The 16,777-nt window shown below is 29.2% G+C and overlaps 2 protein-coding genes across 3 annotated transcripts; one reads left to right on the top strand and one right to left on the bottom strand.

The window, feature by feature from the left end:
- The first annotated feature begins 287 nt into the window (after positions 1 to 287).
- Positions 288 to 5,878, top strand: LOC131931619 (hexosaminidase D). Of its 2 annotated transcripts, XM_059288418.1 has the most exons (16): positions 288 to 458; positions 534 to 664; positions 1,136 to 1,205; positions 1,577 to 1,631; positions 1,800 to 1,909; positions 2,042 to 2,129; positions 2,258 to 2,336; positions 2,567 to 2,652; positions 2,843 to 3,026; positions 3,306 to 3,374; positions 3,525 to 3,720; positions 3,841 to 3,923; positions 4,089 to 4,170; positions 4,297 to 4,401; positions 5,064 to 5,150; positions 5,566 to 5,878. In XM_059288418.1, exons 3-16 carry the CDS (start codon positions 1,174 to 1,176, stop codon positions 5,771 to 5,773), a joined length of 1,464 nt encoding a protein of 487 aa, XP_059144401.1. In that variant the 5' UTR covers positions 288 to 458; positions 534 to 664; positions 1,136 to 1,173; the 3' UTR covers positions 5,774 to 5,878. The 2 variants fall into 2 exon arrangements, with proteins under 2 accessions (XP_059144401.1, XP_059144400.1); XM_059288417.1 differs by lacking the exons at positions 288 to 458; positions 534 to 664 and having other exon boundaries at positions 677 to 1,205.
- Positions 5,879 to 7,031: 1,153 nt separating this feature from the next.
- Positions 7,032 to 16,091, bottom strand: LOC131931621 (uncharacterized). The gene is made up of 9 exons (XM_059288420.1): positions 16,007 to 16,091; positions 15,706 to 15,861; positions 14,675 to 14,857; positions 13,976 to 13,996; positions 12,963 to 13,103; positions 12,278 to 12,355; positions 11,116 to 11,242; positions 8,806 to 8,946; positions 7,032 to 7,507 (listed from the first exon to the last, which is right to left on the bottom strand). Exons 2-8 carry the CDS (start codon positions 15,800 to 15,802, stop codon positions 8,811 to 8,813), a joined length of 783 nt encoding a protein of 260 aa, XP_059144403.1. The 5' UTR covers positions 15,803 to 15,861; positions 16,007 to 16,091; the 3' UTR covers positions 7,032 to 7,507; positions 8,806 to 8,810.
- Between the last annotated feature and the right edge of the window lie 686 nt (positions 16,092 to 16,777).

Below are 16,777 nucleotides of genomic sequence, written 5' to 3'. Positions count from 1 at the left end.
AAAAATAGATTTGGTCGCAAAATACAGCCGAAAATGTTTCGAAATAAAAATATAATTTGTAATAAATATTGAAGCCTATACATTGGTTTAAAATTAAAATAGATCCTTTCGATAATCTGACGAACCTGTTTTTGTTTTGGTTTTGTACTTCTGCGTGTTATTACTTGTACTTTTTATATAGGCTACTATTACTAGATTATAATAAAAGTGATTTAGTAAAGGCATATTTCGGCTTTTTAATGAACACATTCAATGTTTTCATTTATTTTCTAAACGAGTACCGGCCCTTTGAGGAAACAACAACATTCTAGATGTAGATCTAGATCTAGATTAGAATAGATGCACATTTTACTACACTAGTTATCTAGATCTAAATCTAGATCTAGTAAACATTCTAAACAACAAAGACAAAACCAATTTTAATTTTTCGGGATCTTCCCTACATATATTTTATTAAAGTATTATTAAGTAGGCCCAGGTCTATAGTCTTGATTGTTTGTAGTCTTAAATGTTTAATGTACAGTATTGTACAGTGGTAACAGTGTAGGCCAGGCCTACATCAGTGCAGTGACTAGATCTACAATAATCTACAATCTACATCTTATCCCCTTTTGATTTGATTGTGATCATCATGTGAAGTGAATGATTGAGAATTGAAGTGAATGTAGGCGCCTAATTAAAAAAAATTGTTCAATGTGTGTGTATTCACTGTATTGTCACTATTGTGTGTGTAGTCTAGTCTAAGAGTCTAGTGTATGGATCGGATGGAGTGTATGATGATATTTATATTTAATAATTTAAAATTTAAGTATAAGTTAGTATGTTGAGTATGGTGATACTAATATTACTATGGTGAGCTGACAAATGAGTAGGCCTATTTTTACTATTTTATTTACTAGGCTATATAAATATATTAAATAGCCTATTACTAGGCATATAGCATTACACAGTACATTAGTAAGCCTACATTATTTTATTATAGTTATAAGTTAACTATTACTATTGACTATTACTATAGATACTAGATAGATACTTATAGTCCTATCTATAGGTCTAATTATTTATTTTCTACTATAAAAACCTTGTGCAGTAGTTACCTGAACATTGTTTGTAAACAAGTGTCTGTTTCCCCCAGACTACTGCTATTGTAAAAGTAAAAAGCACATCAGCTTGATGGATGACCAACAACTTCACCTCCCTTCAAGGTTGTAATTGTAATGTGCAATAATCAATCATACTGCTACTTTATATTAATATAAACATTCATGAAACATTCAAATGTCTTATGCCATTATTATTAATTCTTACCACAGTCTTATTTTTAAATTCACTAACAAAACTAGCTATAATTATGAAGATACTATTAACCATAACATACATGTAATTGTACTATTCATATAATTATAATACTGTTTTATGGCACTTAAACTAATTTCAATTTTGTTAACAAGTTCAAAGTAAATGGTTGTTAGTAAGGAAATCATGGTTTTGCTCTGAGTATGCATGTCACTGCATATTTTTAAGTAAAACTGACAAATAGGACTACCTTTAAAAAGTTTAAAATATTTTATTCCAGACTGGTTCATTTGGATTTCAAAGGGGCACCTTTGTGTCTAACCTATATTGAGAAGGTCAGTAATTAAAAATGCTTTTTTATTTAATACCTGGCTTTAGCTCATACATTTTCTTTGTTTAATTCTAAATATATATATATATATATATATATATATATATATATATATATATATATATATATATATATATATATATATATATATATATATATATATATAATATAGGTTTTACCTTTGCTGAAGAAATGGGGTGCTACAGGATTGTTAATTGAATATGAAGACACTTTTCCTTACAATGGAGACTTGAAGTCTTTGGCTGCACCCCATGCTTACAGGTAAAAGGAAAATGATTTTGATAATATTTTAACAAAAATAAAAAAAAAGTATACAGTAGTTTAATTAATAAATATTTTTGTTTTGAACATCTTTAATTATTATAAGTTTGTAACTTTTATTTTAAACTGCAGCAATGACAACATTAAGCATATTTTAAAGCTGGCCTCTGACACTGGTTTGGAAGTTATTCCACTAGTCCAGACTTTTGGACATTTAGAGGTAACCAGTTATTTTGCATGTTCTACATGTTCTGTTTCATCTTAATGACCATTGTGGCTGTAACAAAAAATATACCTGTGTATAAAACATGTAATTCACTCCATGTAAACAGAGATGTTTTGTTTTAGTTTGTTCTGAAACATGAGGAGTTTTCATCCCTGAGAGAAGTGAAGAAATATCCTATGGCCCTTTGCCCATCAAATTCAGGTAACTTTTTAAAATAAACATTTCAGTGTTTTACATTCAAACTGGGGGGAGAAGGGATCATCTTCCTTTTAAAAAAAAAAAAACAGTATTTTCCTAATAAATAATTTTTGACTAATAACATCTCTTTTATTTATCCACTCACAATCAGTAAAAATTTAATGTAATTATTGCTAAAATTTAATATAATTATTGCTTATGATGCAATGATTATTTGAATATTACTGTTCCAGAGGCCCTTCAGTTGGTTTGTAGGATGATAGATCAGGTTATGGCTCTCCATCCTAATATTCAACATTTCCACATGGGCTGTGATGAGGTAAGCTTATGCAATCAGTCGAACAGATTTATATACATCTAATAATAAAACACATCAATAAAAGTTAGAATTGTATTTGTATACTGTGAAATAAGTTTTTCTTATGTGTTGTTTTTCACTTCAGATTTTTTTAACCTTAAAGATTTTGTTATATTTGTATAATGATTGTTTTGACTTCTTCACTTAATAGGTGTATCATCTGGGCATATGCGAAGTGTGCAAGCGAAATATGGTGGATAATTCCTTAGGCAGAGATCAACTATTTTTTTCTCATGTTCGAGAAGTTGCCAGCTATATCAAAAAAATGTATCCAAATGTTACAATTATAATGTGGGATGATATGCTTAGATATTCAGAGCTGCCAATCATTTTAAGTAAGTCATCCCAAAGTTTCATCATTATTATTTAGTGAATCTCATTATTTAAGTAAATAGTTATCAATAAAACTTCAATCCACAATATGTTTTATTCCACATTTTTCTTCTCCAAATTGATATGAAAATTTAAAAACTCAAACAGAATGTACTTTACTCTTATATTTATATAAAGATAGTGTATAATAAAATGGCATAGCTGCTAGAAATATTTGCTTGAATCAAACTAAAATTTAATTATTTACTTACAATTTTAATACATTGTTATCTTATTTGTAGATTGTGGACTTCAAAACTTAGTTGAGCCAATGATTTGGCATTATCTGCCCAAGTTTATGCTGCCTCCTGGTGAGTACACACCTTCAGGATAATGGCCAAATATTGGTTGTAGATTTGATATCTATTTTTGTAAGTTCTTGAACAACCTATCAATTTTTTTTATTAGATATAACAGTTCTATGCAGTTAAGATAAATCTAATAAATAACTTTGTTTCTAGACCTGTGGGAAAATCTGAGTGCAGTCTTCCCCAATATATGGGTCGCAAGCGCTTTCAAGGGCGCAACAGGCCCTAGAGCACCCGTCACTAATATTCGTTACCATTTGGACAACCATGGCACTTGGCTAGATTCTTTGAGGGCAATCAAAAACAAGTTCAAAGAAGTCAAAGGTATTGCCATCACAGGATGGCAAAGGTAGTTAAAATAGATGTTAATTTGTTTAATTATACCAATTCATTTTAAAAAAAAAAAAAGAAATTGTTTTTAATTCTCTTTTAGCTTCTGTAATAATTTGCTTTTTTTTAAAACTTGTAGGTACGATCATTATGCTGTGTTGTGTGAGTTATTTCCTCATGGTCTTCCCTCCCTTGGGCTTTGTTTAAAATTGGTTGAACAAGGTAAGAGGGTGAATTCCAAACTACTCTGTAACATATTTTTTAAATATTAAAGATGTGTATAAAAAATGTTCTCATCCTCAACATTATTTCAGTTTTAGCAAATTAAAAAAAAAATATATATTTTAATATATTTATTGTATATTAAAAAAATGAACTGTGTTTTAGGCACCTCAGGTCAGAATGACACAGAAGAAGTAGCTAAAGATTTGAAATTTTTTACTCCTATTCCAATCAATCCTTACTTAAGGTATTTATATTTAAGATGTAAACAGTAAACATCTTTACAAAATTAAGTATCTTAAACTCATTTAATATTTTATCCATCTCTTTGATCCTTATTGTTTATTAAAGTAATTTTTTTTTAATCTGTTAGTCCAGAGATACCAGTGTGTGAATTTCCAGGCTCTGAAATCTACCAGTTGGCCATTGAGTTTGTTCATGTAGAAGCCGCATGTAGTGAGCTGTTTGTTTTGGATGGGTGAGCTTTATTTTGTGTTTATAATTTTTACTTTATAGAACATAGTAGTGACCTTGACAAAAAGTGGTTTCATGAAAGCTATGTATTGAAAGATAATTAACTTTAAACATAACACATGTTCAGAAAGATTTTAACCCCTTTTTTAACCAACACAGAAAATGTGTTTATTGGGTCAAAAATGATAAAATAGATGGTTACTCTTTAATACTGAAGTGGATGGCATATTAATTATAACTGCTGCCTAATTACCAATAATAAAACAGGCCATATATAGATACAGATAATTAATTGAAAACTTGGTCCAGCAGCAAGCTTGGTCATGTTAGTATTACACTGTAAACAAACACTAAATTAAGGAATTGTTTTTTGTAAACAACAGATGCACTACTTCATCTGTAGTATGGGTTATAAGGTCTGAGCCCATTAATATGAGTGACATATTATCAGATATGTTTAAAAAATGTAAAGCTAACCTTTGGAACATGACATGGCAGATGAAATTGAGTGAATTTGTATTTGAATACTGAGAATAATGTGGTCAGTCCTATGCCAAACTTTCCCTAACTTGTGACAAAGAAGTGTCTGAGCTGTGAATCAAACTTAAGACTCAAGAGGTCGCCATCACGTACTCACTGGGTTAACTGAGTTCTTAATCTTCTCAGCATGGCAGCCTGGATGAACGAGTACAACATGGAGAGGCGGTTTGTCAACCCAGTACATGTTGAGCCAATGTTGGGGAGAGCCATTAGGTAAAATATTTTATTCCTAATCTTTGATATGTTGACTAATTACAACATGGGAGTAAACTAATGTATTACAAAACTCAAGTAATTTTTTGTTGTCTTGTTGGAATGCAAACATATTCTTTATTGATGTTGGTTTAAGAAAAAATATTGCATCAAATCTAAATCATAAATATAATCCATTTTAAGAGCTCTTTTGACAATTAATGCTAGTTATTTATTTTTAAGACTATCCTCTGTATAAACTGTTTTATAATGGTCAAAACAAGTTATAGAATTGTCTAAGTTAAAATTTTCACATATTTGATTTCTGATTTAATGCCCTTATTAGGTTATTTTGTTTTGTGTTATTGTTACTTTAGTTATTTTATTGTAAAAAATTATTCACTACTGATATGAACACAAAATTGCTGTTCCCCAGTATTCTAGACTCTGTCCTGTCTGTTGATGGCAAGGTAAAATCAACATTCAAGTATGTTTTCTTGGAAGGAACAGAGACAGAGTGGCGCTCTTGTTTCATTTTGCCTCTCATAAAACGTCTTGAGACTTTCATCTCTAAAGCACGATCTCTACTGGCTATTAAAGATGATGAAGACAAAGATGAACTAACAGAAATTGATGAAATATAAACTTAATTATCTGTGTTACCAAACTAATGAGGACTAATATTATTCAAAGCTTTAAATATTTTAGAACCTAATTTTGATTATAAAATTAAACAATAGTTTATGTATGTTAACATAGTTTAGCTAAGATTTTTTAATGTCTTTTTGTGGATAAATTAAAATTATGTAAGTTTTTTTTACATAAAATATCTTTAAAATAAATAACCACATATTTGTTTTAATTGTTCAGTTATAGTTAATTTATTATTTTTAGAATTTTAATTAATGTATCATAAGATATCAGTTTAGCACTGGTAACAACAAGAATACATTTAAAGCTCATATTTTTACAAAACATTTATTGTTCAAAATAAAATTGTAACACAAACATTTTTACAAAGTCATATTTTAACAAATACATGTTTTCTTTTTGTTTCAAAATTGATAGCTTCAGTATGTAGAACTACATAAATATTTGCATAAGTTCGGCTTACAGAACATAGTTTTTATAAAAATAACAATTTCTGAACAGAACCTGAAGTTGCCCTGTTGATTAATATAACTTAATCTCAATAACACAAGAGATTATTTCTAGTGAAAGTTTGAGACAAAAGAAACTTAGTTGTAAATTAGCATCACATACCAAAAGAAAATAAGTTAGAGCAAACTCTTAAATAAAATTGTCCTATAATAAAACATTGTTTTAGAAGTAATTTTCATAGATTGCCATTTCAACGTGGTCCCCCCATCTTCTTTTTTTTTATAGATAGTTTATATTTAATTTTATAAAAAATTGTAAATTTTATTAAAAAATTGTATATACACAAGTAAATAGATACCCAAAGGCTTATTTTGAGAATTATTTTAAATGATTTGTAAATAAATGTCATTTTTTTCTTGTTTGTCTCGTATAATATAAAAACTTCAAGATGTTATAGCTTTTATTAAATTAATGTTTTTTGAGTATATAATGTTTGTTAGTTGTTAAATTAAGCTACTTACAACATGCTTGGTTTCTCCTCACTCACTAGAGTAAGGTTAAATTTTAATCTCCTTATAAATATACAGCTGGAAATGTATACAGATAAAATAGTTGCTGTCTATTTTTCCCTAATAATACCTAATAACAGTTATAAAATAATGGTCTAATGCTTATCAAGAAATAAGATTTTAAAGCAGTTGCTTATTTTAAATATTTAAAAGTAATCACTAATGTTAGATCATCTTGAAATGTACAGAAGTAAAATTAACTAACCATCTCATACTGTTAAATGTGTCTTTGTTTTTTTTTTAAAGTTATTTTTAACATTCTTTAATAATAGATGTGTTTTAGTTCTCTGTTCATTGTACAAAAAGTTTTCCTAGGTCCAAATAGTAAAGCTCAGCATTTATTTACATGAATATCGCCATCAGTATTTTCAGCAATAACTTTTTATATTGCTACAATTTTTAAATTTTTTTTTTAGTTTAAAACTACACAACTTTTTGGTTGTAGTCAAAAGCTGATATTATTTTTGTTGATTTTTCTTTATCACAGAATTTAAATGACTGCCTTTAAGCAAAACTGTATAAAAATCTTATTATTTATAATTTAAATAAATATATATATTCAAAGTAAAATGTTACACAAATTATCACAATAATTAAGTAACATATCTAGATGTAAAAGAAAGCTTCTTTCACATGGATACTTGCAGGTTCCACTCTTACACAACAGTTTGGTGCATAGACATAGCAATATGTTTCTGTGTGTCCCACCTGGATGAATAAAAAAAACTATTATTGAAGTTAAAACAATGCTTAGGGAATTTAATTAATCTGTTACTACAAGTAAACAAAAATATAGTCTTGATTAGATTTGACAATTTTTAAAACTAGATTTGGATGTAATACTTTGATTTTGGTGAAAGCAAAATTGCAAATACATAAAAAAAGCCATTAAAAATTTAGTATTTAAAAAAGTAATAATTAAAAACTGAAAGAAAAACTTACAATACAATGATTAGATGAGAAATAGGTTATAGTTAGATTATTTTTGAAGTTTGTGTAAATAAAATAAATTCAACAGAAATGGCAAAAAATTAAAATTAAAATAAAAAACAATCTATAATTATTTTATAGTAATGAGGTGTAAGTAATGGGTGATGCACAACACCTTAAATATATGGTTTTGTTTATATCTCTTGAATGTTTACATTTTTTTAAATTGAAATAAAATTAATATCATAACCAGTGTTTTTGAGCTTTCATTTAAATATGAATACCATTCAGAACTGCTGTTGTTCTTCAATTCAGATTTATAAAATCTGTTTGTATAATTACTAGAAGCTTTTTCTAAAATTCAATTACTAAAAATGCAATAGAGGAAAAAAAGAAAATTCTTCTAATATTAATCTGTACAGAAATATTAGGAATAACAATTCTACATTAAGCACACAAATGGAAGAATAAATTTTAGATTTGTAGTTTACATAGGTGAATTATGAATTACACACTAAAATTATAAAATTAAATATTAGGGCATCTTACATTTTAAATGACTAAATGCTAACAACTACTATTGACAGAATGTAAATAAAAAAGATGGATTTATTCCTAATCCATATGCATTCTTATTTAAATACACAACAGCGTTAATAATTTAAGTATTATTTTTATGGTGTTTTTAATTGAACTTTCTTCTAAAGTTAGAAAGAAAGAAAAATCTACAAATAAAAAGATTTCTAGCGTTCTGCTTCTATACCATATTTTCCTTCATTTGTTGGTTTTCCTGTAAAATTCAAAGTTAATATTTATGCATTTAATTTCCTTCTATTCTGTTAGTAGTTTTGTTTTATAGTTGCTCCTTGCTTAGCATGTTACATTATAAAATTGTGTACATTAAGCTCACAGCTCATTTATTTAACCATCTCAAATGTTCACATAACAAGGCATCCTGTTACCACCTATCAAAATAAAACCATGAACATTTTAAAAAATGAGTAAAATAGCAACAATAAACTTCAGAAGAAAAGTAATTTTAAAAAGTACAATTGGAATTATTTTAAAACATTTACTGTCATCATTTTCTTTTATAATTGTACTGGGGCACAGGGCTCTCCTGACTATAGTTTGAAGACAAGGATCCAGGCACAGTTCGCGCAATAGAATTTTTATCTGCTTCTACTAATTCCTTCACCACAATTGCACTGGCAACACTTGAAAAGCAATGTTTTATTTTTTTATTTTACAGTGTTAGATTGTAAAACTAACTGAAAATATTGAATTAAAATCTACAGCTTTAAAATTATAATTTTTTGTTTGTTGCTTTTCATTATTCTAAATAAAGTGATCTATTGCTTGTGCATCAAATAAATGGGGGCATCTTCTTAGCTGTTTTGTTAGAACAAAAAAAGTCATTAGCATGTAAAAAACTCAATGGATAAAAAAAAGTTAAAAATTTATATATATATAATTCTCTTCTTGGAGATCATAGAAAACACCAAGCTGTAAGCGTGCCTAGCAGCTCCCTCTCTCCCTCTCTAGGCATATCGCTACCACCCCCACCCCCATATGGTCTGGTGAGCTGTGGTTCACGCAAAATGTTTACAATCGTAGAGCTGGGTTTAGTGACGGCTATTAGGGGCAGATAATTTAGTTTGAAACGATTTTAAACTTAGGGGAGGTAACTAAGAGGAGGCTGCTTTAACTGGGGGGGGGGGGGGGGGTGTAGGGTAGGGGTTGGGGAAAAGGGGGGGGGGTATCGTCCTTAACGTACTGATAGTGTTTTTAAGCAAATATTTTCAGTTGTAGCATTGGTACTGTCGAATTCACAAATTATGAATTACTGAAAAAAAGAAAATAAAACAACTAAATAGCGGCTTATTATACACAGCGGGTCGGCTCGGTTATATATATATATTATAGCTACGTATATATATATAAACAGCCAGATAGTGTATCATTCGATCCTTCAGTCAGTCATCTGTATAGTCACTTTGTTTTCATCAGCATGGTGGTGGTTGGGGGGGGGGGGGGGCTTATTTTATGCATGGGAAGGGCTCTCCTTAGGCACAGACACCTGGGGAAGCAATGCTAGTTAGCAGCCCTCATTACACCATGTGGGGAGGAAATCTGGGCTGGCATCCGTGTGAGCATTGTGCCAATTTCGTTAACATAGTGGAGCACAGGTATAAGCTAGTACATATATATATATATATATATATATATATATATATATATATATATATATATATATATATATATATTTTAGAGAGAGAGTTCAAAATTAACATTAATTAGCCAGAAGAACTTTGAGGGTAACAATTTAAAATGTTTATAAATGAAACAATAATAGTTGTCAATAAGGCAGTAAAATAAATAAATATTTAAAAAACCATAATCTGATAAAAAGATTTTACACACAATGTTTTAAACAATCATGCTTGATGTAAAGTATAACTTTATGAACAGAATCAAACAACAGTGAGTAAACATTATTTGTAACAGAATATTTCTTCAATTCAGAGAGGAAATACTTTAGGCAGTTTTGACTGCCTAAATAATTATAAACTAATGGTTATAACAGAAAAAAAAATATGAAAACTAACCACAGAAACTAGAACCAGATAAAACTTGTTTTAAAGGAACACAACAGAGTTAGTTGATTTTTTGTATTATTTTTTAATTATATGTATAATTTTGTAGACATTAGTTAATGTTAAATACATTTAGAAAATTTATGTTTATTTTTGTTATGTTGCATCACAATGTTATTTGATGTATTAATATGTCATGATTTTATTTTGTCTACTAATTAAAATAATTTTTGGTCAACATTTTTATGGTTATGGCATCCTTTGATATGGCAGACAGCTGCATCAGCACAAAGTGAAACTTTACTAAACCATCAGTACTGATTCATTGAAAGTAAGAATAAAAAGTAGAGTTATTCATGCCAGCTTACATTTCTTTCAGCAAATGAGTTCTCTTTTGTGTTGAAACTGCTAATGACACAAAGTTAACAGGAAAGAGTGTCAGAGCCTTACAGCCCACAAAGAACAATGTTAAAGATATGTGTTGAAATGGGGAAGCAATTTTAGTTGGGATTATTTTCTTAAATTAATTCAGGTTGTTTTGATCTTCAGGTTATCTAATGCTGTTGATTTAAATGCACTAAACCAATACATTTGAGGTTACATTTTATAAACAGCACAACACAAAATTATTTTACAAATATTTTCAAAACCAGAAACTTGTGTAGGATTTCTTGTTGAGAACTAGAAATTATAGTTTGAATGTTGCATTGTTAGCGTTGGTCTATTTAAGATTATGATGAGTGGGAAAAAAAATTCTGTTTAGTTAAAAAATTAAAATAAAACTGTTACCTTGGTTTTTTGGAAGTTGGAATAACCTTCTTTTCTTTCCTAATTTGCAGCAATAGATAAGCTGGTTGCAACTTCCTACCCAAAAATGGTGGATTGGTCACTTCTTGTACAATAATAACATATTCTCCTGAGGAAATAAATAGACTTAGCGATCCATTGGGCAGATACAGTAGAGTTCATATGCTTCTGAACATGTGGTCAACACTATGCCCAGCCACATTTTCTTTCCCTAGCACCAGACAGGTATCCTTCATAGCTGGGTAGACTCAGGGATGTCCTACAGTCACAAGTCCGAACCTAGTTCAAAACTCAAGACATTCAGGATAGCAGCCAAAAGCTCTAGCATTTGACCAAGCCATCCCTTTTAAGTTATTAATTAGCTTATATAATATTTTTATCACATTGTATGGGTAAGGGTTAAGGTTTATATATATGTGTTTAGGCTAGCTTAGAAGTATAGTGGTTATTTGGTTTTGGTCATAAATCATCAGAGGGTACATTTTAAAATATAGATATATGTCAACATATAGACTAGAGATGTACATGGCTACAATAAAAAAAAGTATTGGCTGGGTTTAGTGAGTTTAAATATTTCAGAATAAGCTCACAAAATCTATCAAGTAATTTCAATATTCCTTCTATCCATCTTTGTACACAAAGCCAAAATAGGTTTATATTTAGGGTTCAGTTTTAGCATCCATTTGTAGGACTTAGGTATTTGTTCAACATATAGATAGTTGACATTGTTTATGTGAGTGTTCTCACTGCAGGGTCTTTGACTAAATTACTATTTGGTGCGGTCTGGTTGTAAAGTGTAGGGCTAGATTTAGGATCTTGGCTAATTGATTTAGGGCCTATGTTGAGTGACATGATAAAGGGTTATGATGTTCATCATCAATGACCATGATGTAGGATGTAGTGCAAAACTCTGATAACTAGTCCCTGTGTTCAATCTTGCTAGCTTGCGTGTGATCTAGATTAGTATAGTTTAAAATAAGTTTGTGAAGATTTAGTTATGTGAGGACCCCTATAGGTAAATGCATGCAGGACCAATCTGCTTTGAAATAATAAGGCAACTGTTAGAGACCATGGCCATATATAACCAAGAGTGGGCTGGCAGTGGTTTATTTATTCTAAGATGTGTCAATCAGAAGAATATTACCTTCACGGGCAATCTTTTCTTCTGGCCATGCTTCCTTTTCAAGTGCATTTGAACTTGGTAACTGTGAGATTTTTTTGTCTGAAAATTAACAGATAAAGCAAGGAGATGATCATTAAGGACTAGGATTATGAATGTTTATCTTTAACACCTACATCATAAATCAAACATGCAGTTTATAAATATAGATAGTTAGACTTAAAAGTGAAAAGCATTTGGCTTTTGGTATTTTACAGTAATTAGAAATTTCAAATACATTTGTGCTTTCATGTTGAGTTATTCTTTATTGAAAATAAATAGAGAAAACCATGAAAAAAATTAAGACCAATTACAAATAGTGACCTTAAAATAAAAAACAATAATATTGATGAATTCAGAAACTTTAAAATATGATAATAAAAAGGCTTAGAGTTATTTTTTAAAGTTTTGTAAAATCATATTATTAATATGTATGTGATAATTAATATTCAAACTATCTTGCAGATGAGATAAATCAAAGTTCTAAATGTTATGTCTATCTTTTATGCACTAAAATGAAACTTAATTTGTTGCTTAGAGTGAATGAAGATTTTTTTGAAATTTCAAAAGAAATGTAACAATAAACAGTAGTTTTAAAAAAGGCAATTAACAAAATTATTTAAAAAGAATCATAATAATTCAGAATAGAACTGCTCTAGTAAATGTATACCATTTAAACTTAATGAAGGGGTTTCATGTTTACTGACTGATGCAGCTAGAGCAGGGGAGGAGTGAGCACTCTGAGCATTGGTTACTTGTTTATCTGTTTTGAATTTGTCATCTGACTCATCATAGTCAATATTATAATCAGCTGCAACAGTTTTGACATATGAATACAATTTTAAATCAGGAAAAAACTATTTTTGAAATAAATTTAGTTTTGAATAAAAATGTAACTGGAAACATATCTGAACTAGACAAAGAAAAAGGCAGTAATTAGTAATTATTTTTAAAGTATAATAAGAATCACTATAAAATGTAGTATTCTACATTATCATGCAAGACTAAGCTAAAATTTATTTCAAGCCAACATTCTCCATAAATTACTTGAAGTTAATGCTGGGCACTAAATTATAAAATATGACATTGTGTTAAAGGATGATTTAAAAGTACACTAATATTAAAAAACAAATAATGTATATGATAACAATAAATAAATAAATTCTTAAACTGTGTCATACTCAGATGCTTTATAAGAGTAAGTTAAATATTTAGGGTGTTTGACATGAAAGGTGCCCTTAGTTTTCAATGATTCATTGATTTTTAACATCTTGCAATATACATTTTTTTAAAAGTAATTGGTGGCATTAAAAAAAAATTAAAAGAATGTTCACTTCAGATGTTTCTACTTAAGTTGGGCACATCAGTGTGGTGTTGTTTTGCCCCAGTTAGCCAGAATATGGAAAGTTGTTTAAAAAAACATTTATAATTAATGGTGTAAAATAAAAACTGTAGATTCAGTGCACAATAAATTGTCACATGAATAACTTCAAATGAGTCTATTTGAAAATTATTTTGCAAAATCTCTTAATAAAGGTGTGAAAGAAGTGAAAATAAATTAAAAAAACAACTCAGTAGAAAATATAAAATATTATAAAAAATCCTGTAATATAATTCTGAATTATTTTGTGTACATAGGTGAGAATAAAACAACAAGTAAATAATATTTTACAAAAATTTCACCTTCATTATCATCAGGCCCTTCTAAAAGTAAAAATTTAAAGGAAATATAAGACTAAATTAAAAACACTTAATTTTCTTACACTAGATTTTAAAACGTTAGCATTAAAATCTTTAATTATCAATTGTTGCTATTAATAAATTAATTAAAAAGTATTTTAACACTCTTATCGTTATTTTTAATAAAATAAACAATCAGCTGTTCTAACATGAAAAAAATTCAAAATCAAATCATTGTCAGTAAAACTGAGTGATAAAAACTTTAAACTTTGTGTGGAACAGTTCAAAACAAACTTACCTTCATCTGCAATACATAGAGTGGTTTATTTTAGTTCAGGACACATTTAAGGGGAAAGAAGACATAAAATCAAAGTAGAAATAAAATAATATAAAACCAATTAATGTATTAATTTAGCAAGTTATCCTTGATATATTATTATTATGTAAGTATTTATAAAAAAGTTTTGGTGGTTAGGTGTTTTACCAGCCCAACACAGAAAAATAAACAAAAACTTTTTAACATATTATTCAATACATTGAAGAACAAAATATTTCAGAATCATTTTTGATAAACATAAATTCCCACAGAATAAAAACAAATAATACATTCATACTTGATTGACGAAAGGGATCTTACAAAAATCTACCAAAAAACCATTCTTAATAAAATGATAAAGCTGAGCAGATTAAAACACAACAAACCTATTTTATCCTTAGAAAGTTTGGATTTTTTCTTTGATAATTCCTCTTCCCTCATGATGACAAATGGCCTGTACATAGGTGGGGGTGGGGCTAGCTGCAGATTGTTCCACTGACAGGCTCCATTTAGTGTGGCCTGTTGGACAACCTGAGGTGCCAGTGATGTCACTTCTTCTGGCTTATTGTCTTTAGAATATTGAACACATTATTATGGGATGCATTATTTTATTTCAACTTAAAAAATAAAGGAGAAATTATGATTACTGAAATTGTGAAAAGCCTGTAAAATAAAATTATTTAAAAAAAATTATTTTACTCAGTAGCCTAGACTTATTAAATATAGTTATCACATCTCTGTGTTTAATGATTAATCACATCTCTCCCCCCCCCCCCCCATCAATGTCAACCTCCTAATCCTTACACAATAGTTTTTTAAAGACGGACATGGTACCTATATTATAAAAGTCTTCATCAGATAATGGCCTAAATTTCAATTTGGAGCCACCAGATAATCATTTATAGGACAGCCTCTGTCACTACTAAAAAGTGCTGGCATCATTTTATTTTCCTCAAACAAGACATGGTCGAGGGGTCACAGCAAGTTCCCACAAACTACACCTAAAGCATGTGTCATAGCATGAGATTGAGAGTGAAGTTACTTTTGTTTTCCATACACTTTGCAGCAACAAAAATGTACTTGGGGTCATAATGAGGGTGGGTAAGTCTAGTCCTAACTGCAACCTTTTTGCTAATTTTTCAAATTTGATGGAAAGCAGTGGAATTGTAAAGGGAGTAAACTAACACCAGCAGTTTACAAACAGAATCTTAATTAAAAGTACGGATAGATAAATGATATCTAGATTACCAAGCAGCGGGGATAAACAATATAGGAGCAGGGCTCAGGTGATGTGCTTTTCTTTTATAGAACAAGACCATTTTGAAAATACCTTTTTTAATGTATAAAAGGAAAATATTAGAAAAACATTGTGGACTAAAATTTCAAATTTCAGAAAAGTCACTTCTCTGTCCCTTACCTTCATCTGCTGCTGATATTTCACTGTTGCTTTGTTCTACAAGAGTGGGATCCTCTTCACCCATAGATATAAGGGAAGTACGTGTGGTGCTAAGCATTGTATCTGATATTGGTTTACTCTCTTGTTCAGTATTCAGAGTTGCATTTTCACTAAGACCTGACAAAATGAACGTGAGTGATGAATATTAGATTCCTGAAATTTTGCGCTTATATTATCAAGTGGATAAAGTTTTAATAATATTTAAAGTTTGAGATTAAAAAATAATAATTTTTTTTATGTAGCTGTATAATTCTTTTAGTACCTTCTGCTTTGGAGGTTTTATCTTTTGAGTTATCAGAATATGAATCTACTGCTGGTAGTTGGTCTGTTAGTGGTAAGGCACAACATCATAACTGAAACATGACAATTTAATGTGAGTACAAACTTTCAGATGTTTTAACTGAATATACATTTTTGCTGCATTATAAAAGGTGTTTAAAAAAATTATATTTGGTTTCTAATTAGACCACCATTCTCAGTTGATTAATATTACATTAGATTAAATGACTTTAATCCATTGTATTGTTTTCATTTAAAAACATTTCTTACAGCTAAAATTTATATGGTTAATTTTTTAGCACTATTTAATGGCAGAAATCTTCAACTTCTAAAACCTGATAATTTAAAAGCAACTTCTTAGCTTACAAAGGTGTTTGAATAGGTTTGTCTTCAAAATCTTCAATAATATCAAACAATGCAGATCCGTCTTTGGGAGCTCTGTACTTGAAACCAGCAATCACTTGAATTTCTCTTCCATGATCTGTAAACATTTGCAATCATGATTTTTTTTAAACACACACACATAATATACAAGTAATTCTACTGGACTGGAATGTTCTCATATTTTAATATATATATATAATTCTTTTCGTAGAGACATTAGAAAACACCATGCAGCTTAGCCACCACCCTCATCCCCACCTGTCAGGTGAGCTGTGGTTCACCCTGAATGTTTACAATATTAGAGCCGGGTTAGTGATGGCTATTAGGGGCAGATAAATTAGTATTAAAAGATTTGAAATGAAGGGGTGGT

The sequence above is a fragment of the Physella acuta genome, unplaced genomic scaffold, assembly GCF_028476545.2.
Source record: "Physella acuta isolate Inbredline_101_S28 unplaced genomic scaffold, ASM2847654v3 ptg001995l, whole genome shotgun sequence".
NCBI lineage: Eukaryota > Metazoa > Mollusca > Gastropoda > Physidae > Physella > Physella acuta.
Note: the sequence above shows the minus strand (reverse complement) of the source record. Positions and strands in the feature narration are given on the sequence as shown.

Excerpts from the sequence above, each read along its gene's own strand:
- LOC131931621 (XM_059288420.1), bottom strand. The coding sequence starts at position 15,802 with ATGCTTAGCACCACACGTACTTCCCTTATATCTATGGGTGAAGAGGAT. Across the intron at positions 13,104-13,975 it reads AGGGCCTGATGATAATGAAG|CTGATTATAATATTGACTAT; the intron begins GTGAAATTTTTG and ends AAACTGTTGCAG. Across the intron at positions 12,356-12,962 it reads CCCTTCATTAAGTTTAAATG|ACAAAAAAATCTCACAGTTA; the intron begins GTATACATTTAC and ends GTTAATTTTCAG.
- LOC131931619 (XM_059288418.1), top strand. The coding sequence starts at position 1,174 with ATGGATGACCAACAACTTCACCTCCCTTCAAG. Across the intron at positions 1,206-1,576 it reads CAACTTCACCTCCCTTCAAG|ACTGGTTCATTTGGATTTCA; the intron begins GTTGTAATTGTA and ends ATTTTATTCCAG. Across the intron at positions 3,027-3,305 it reads AGAGCTGCCAATCATTTTAA|ATTGTGGACTTCAAAACTTA; the intron begins GTAAGTCATCCC and ends TCTTATTTGTAG.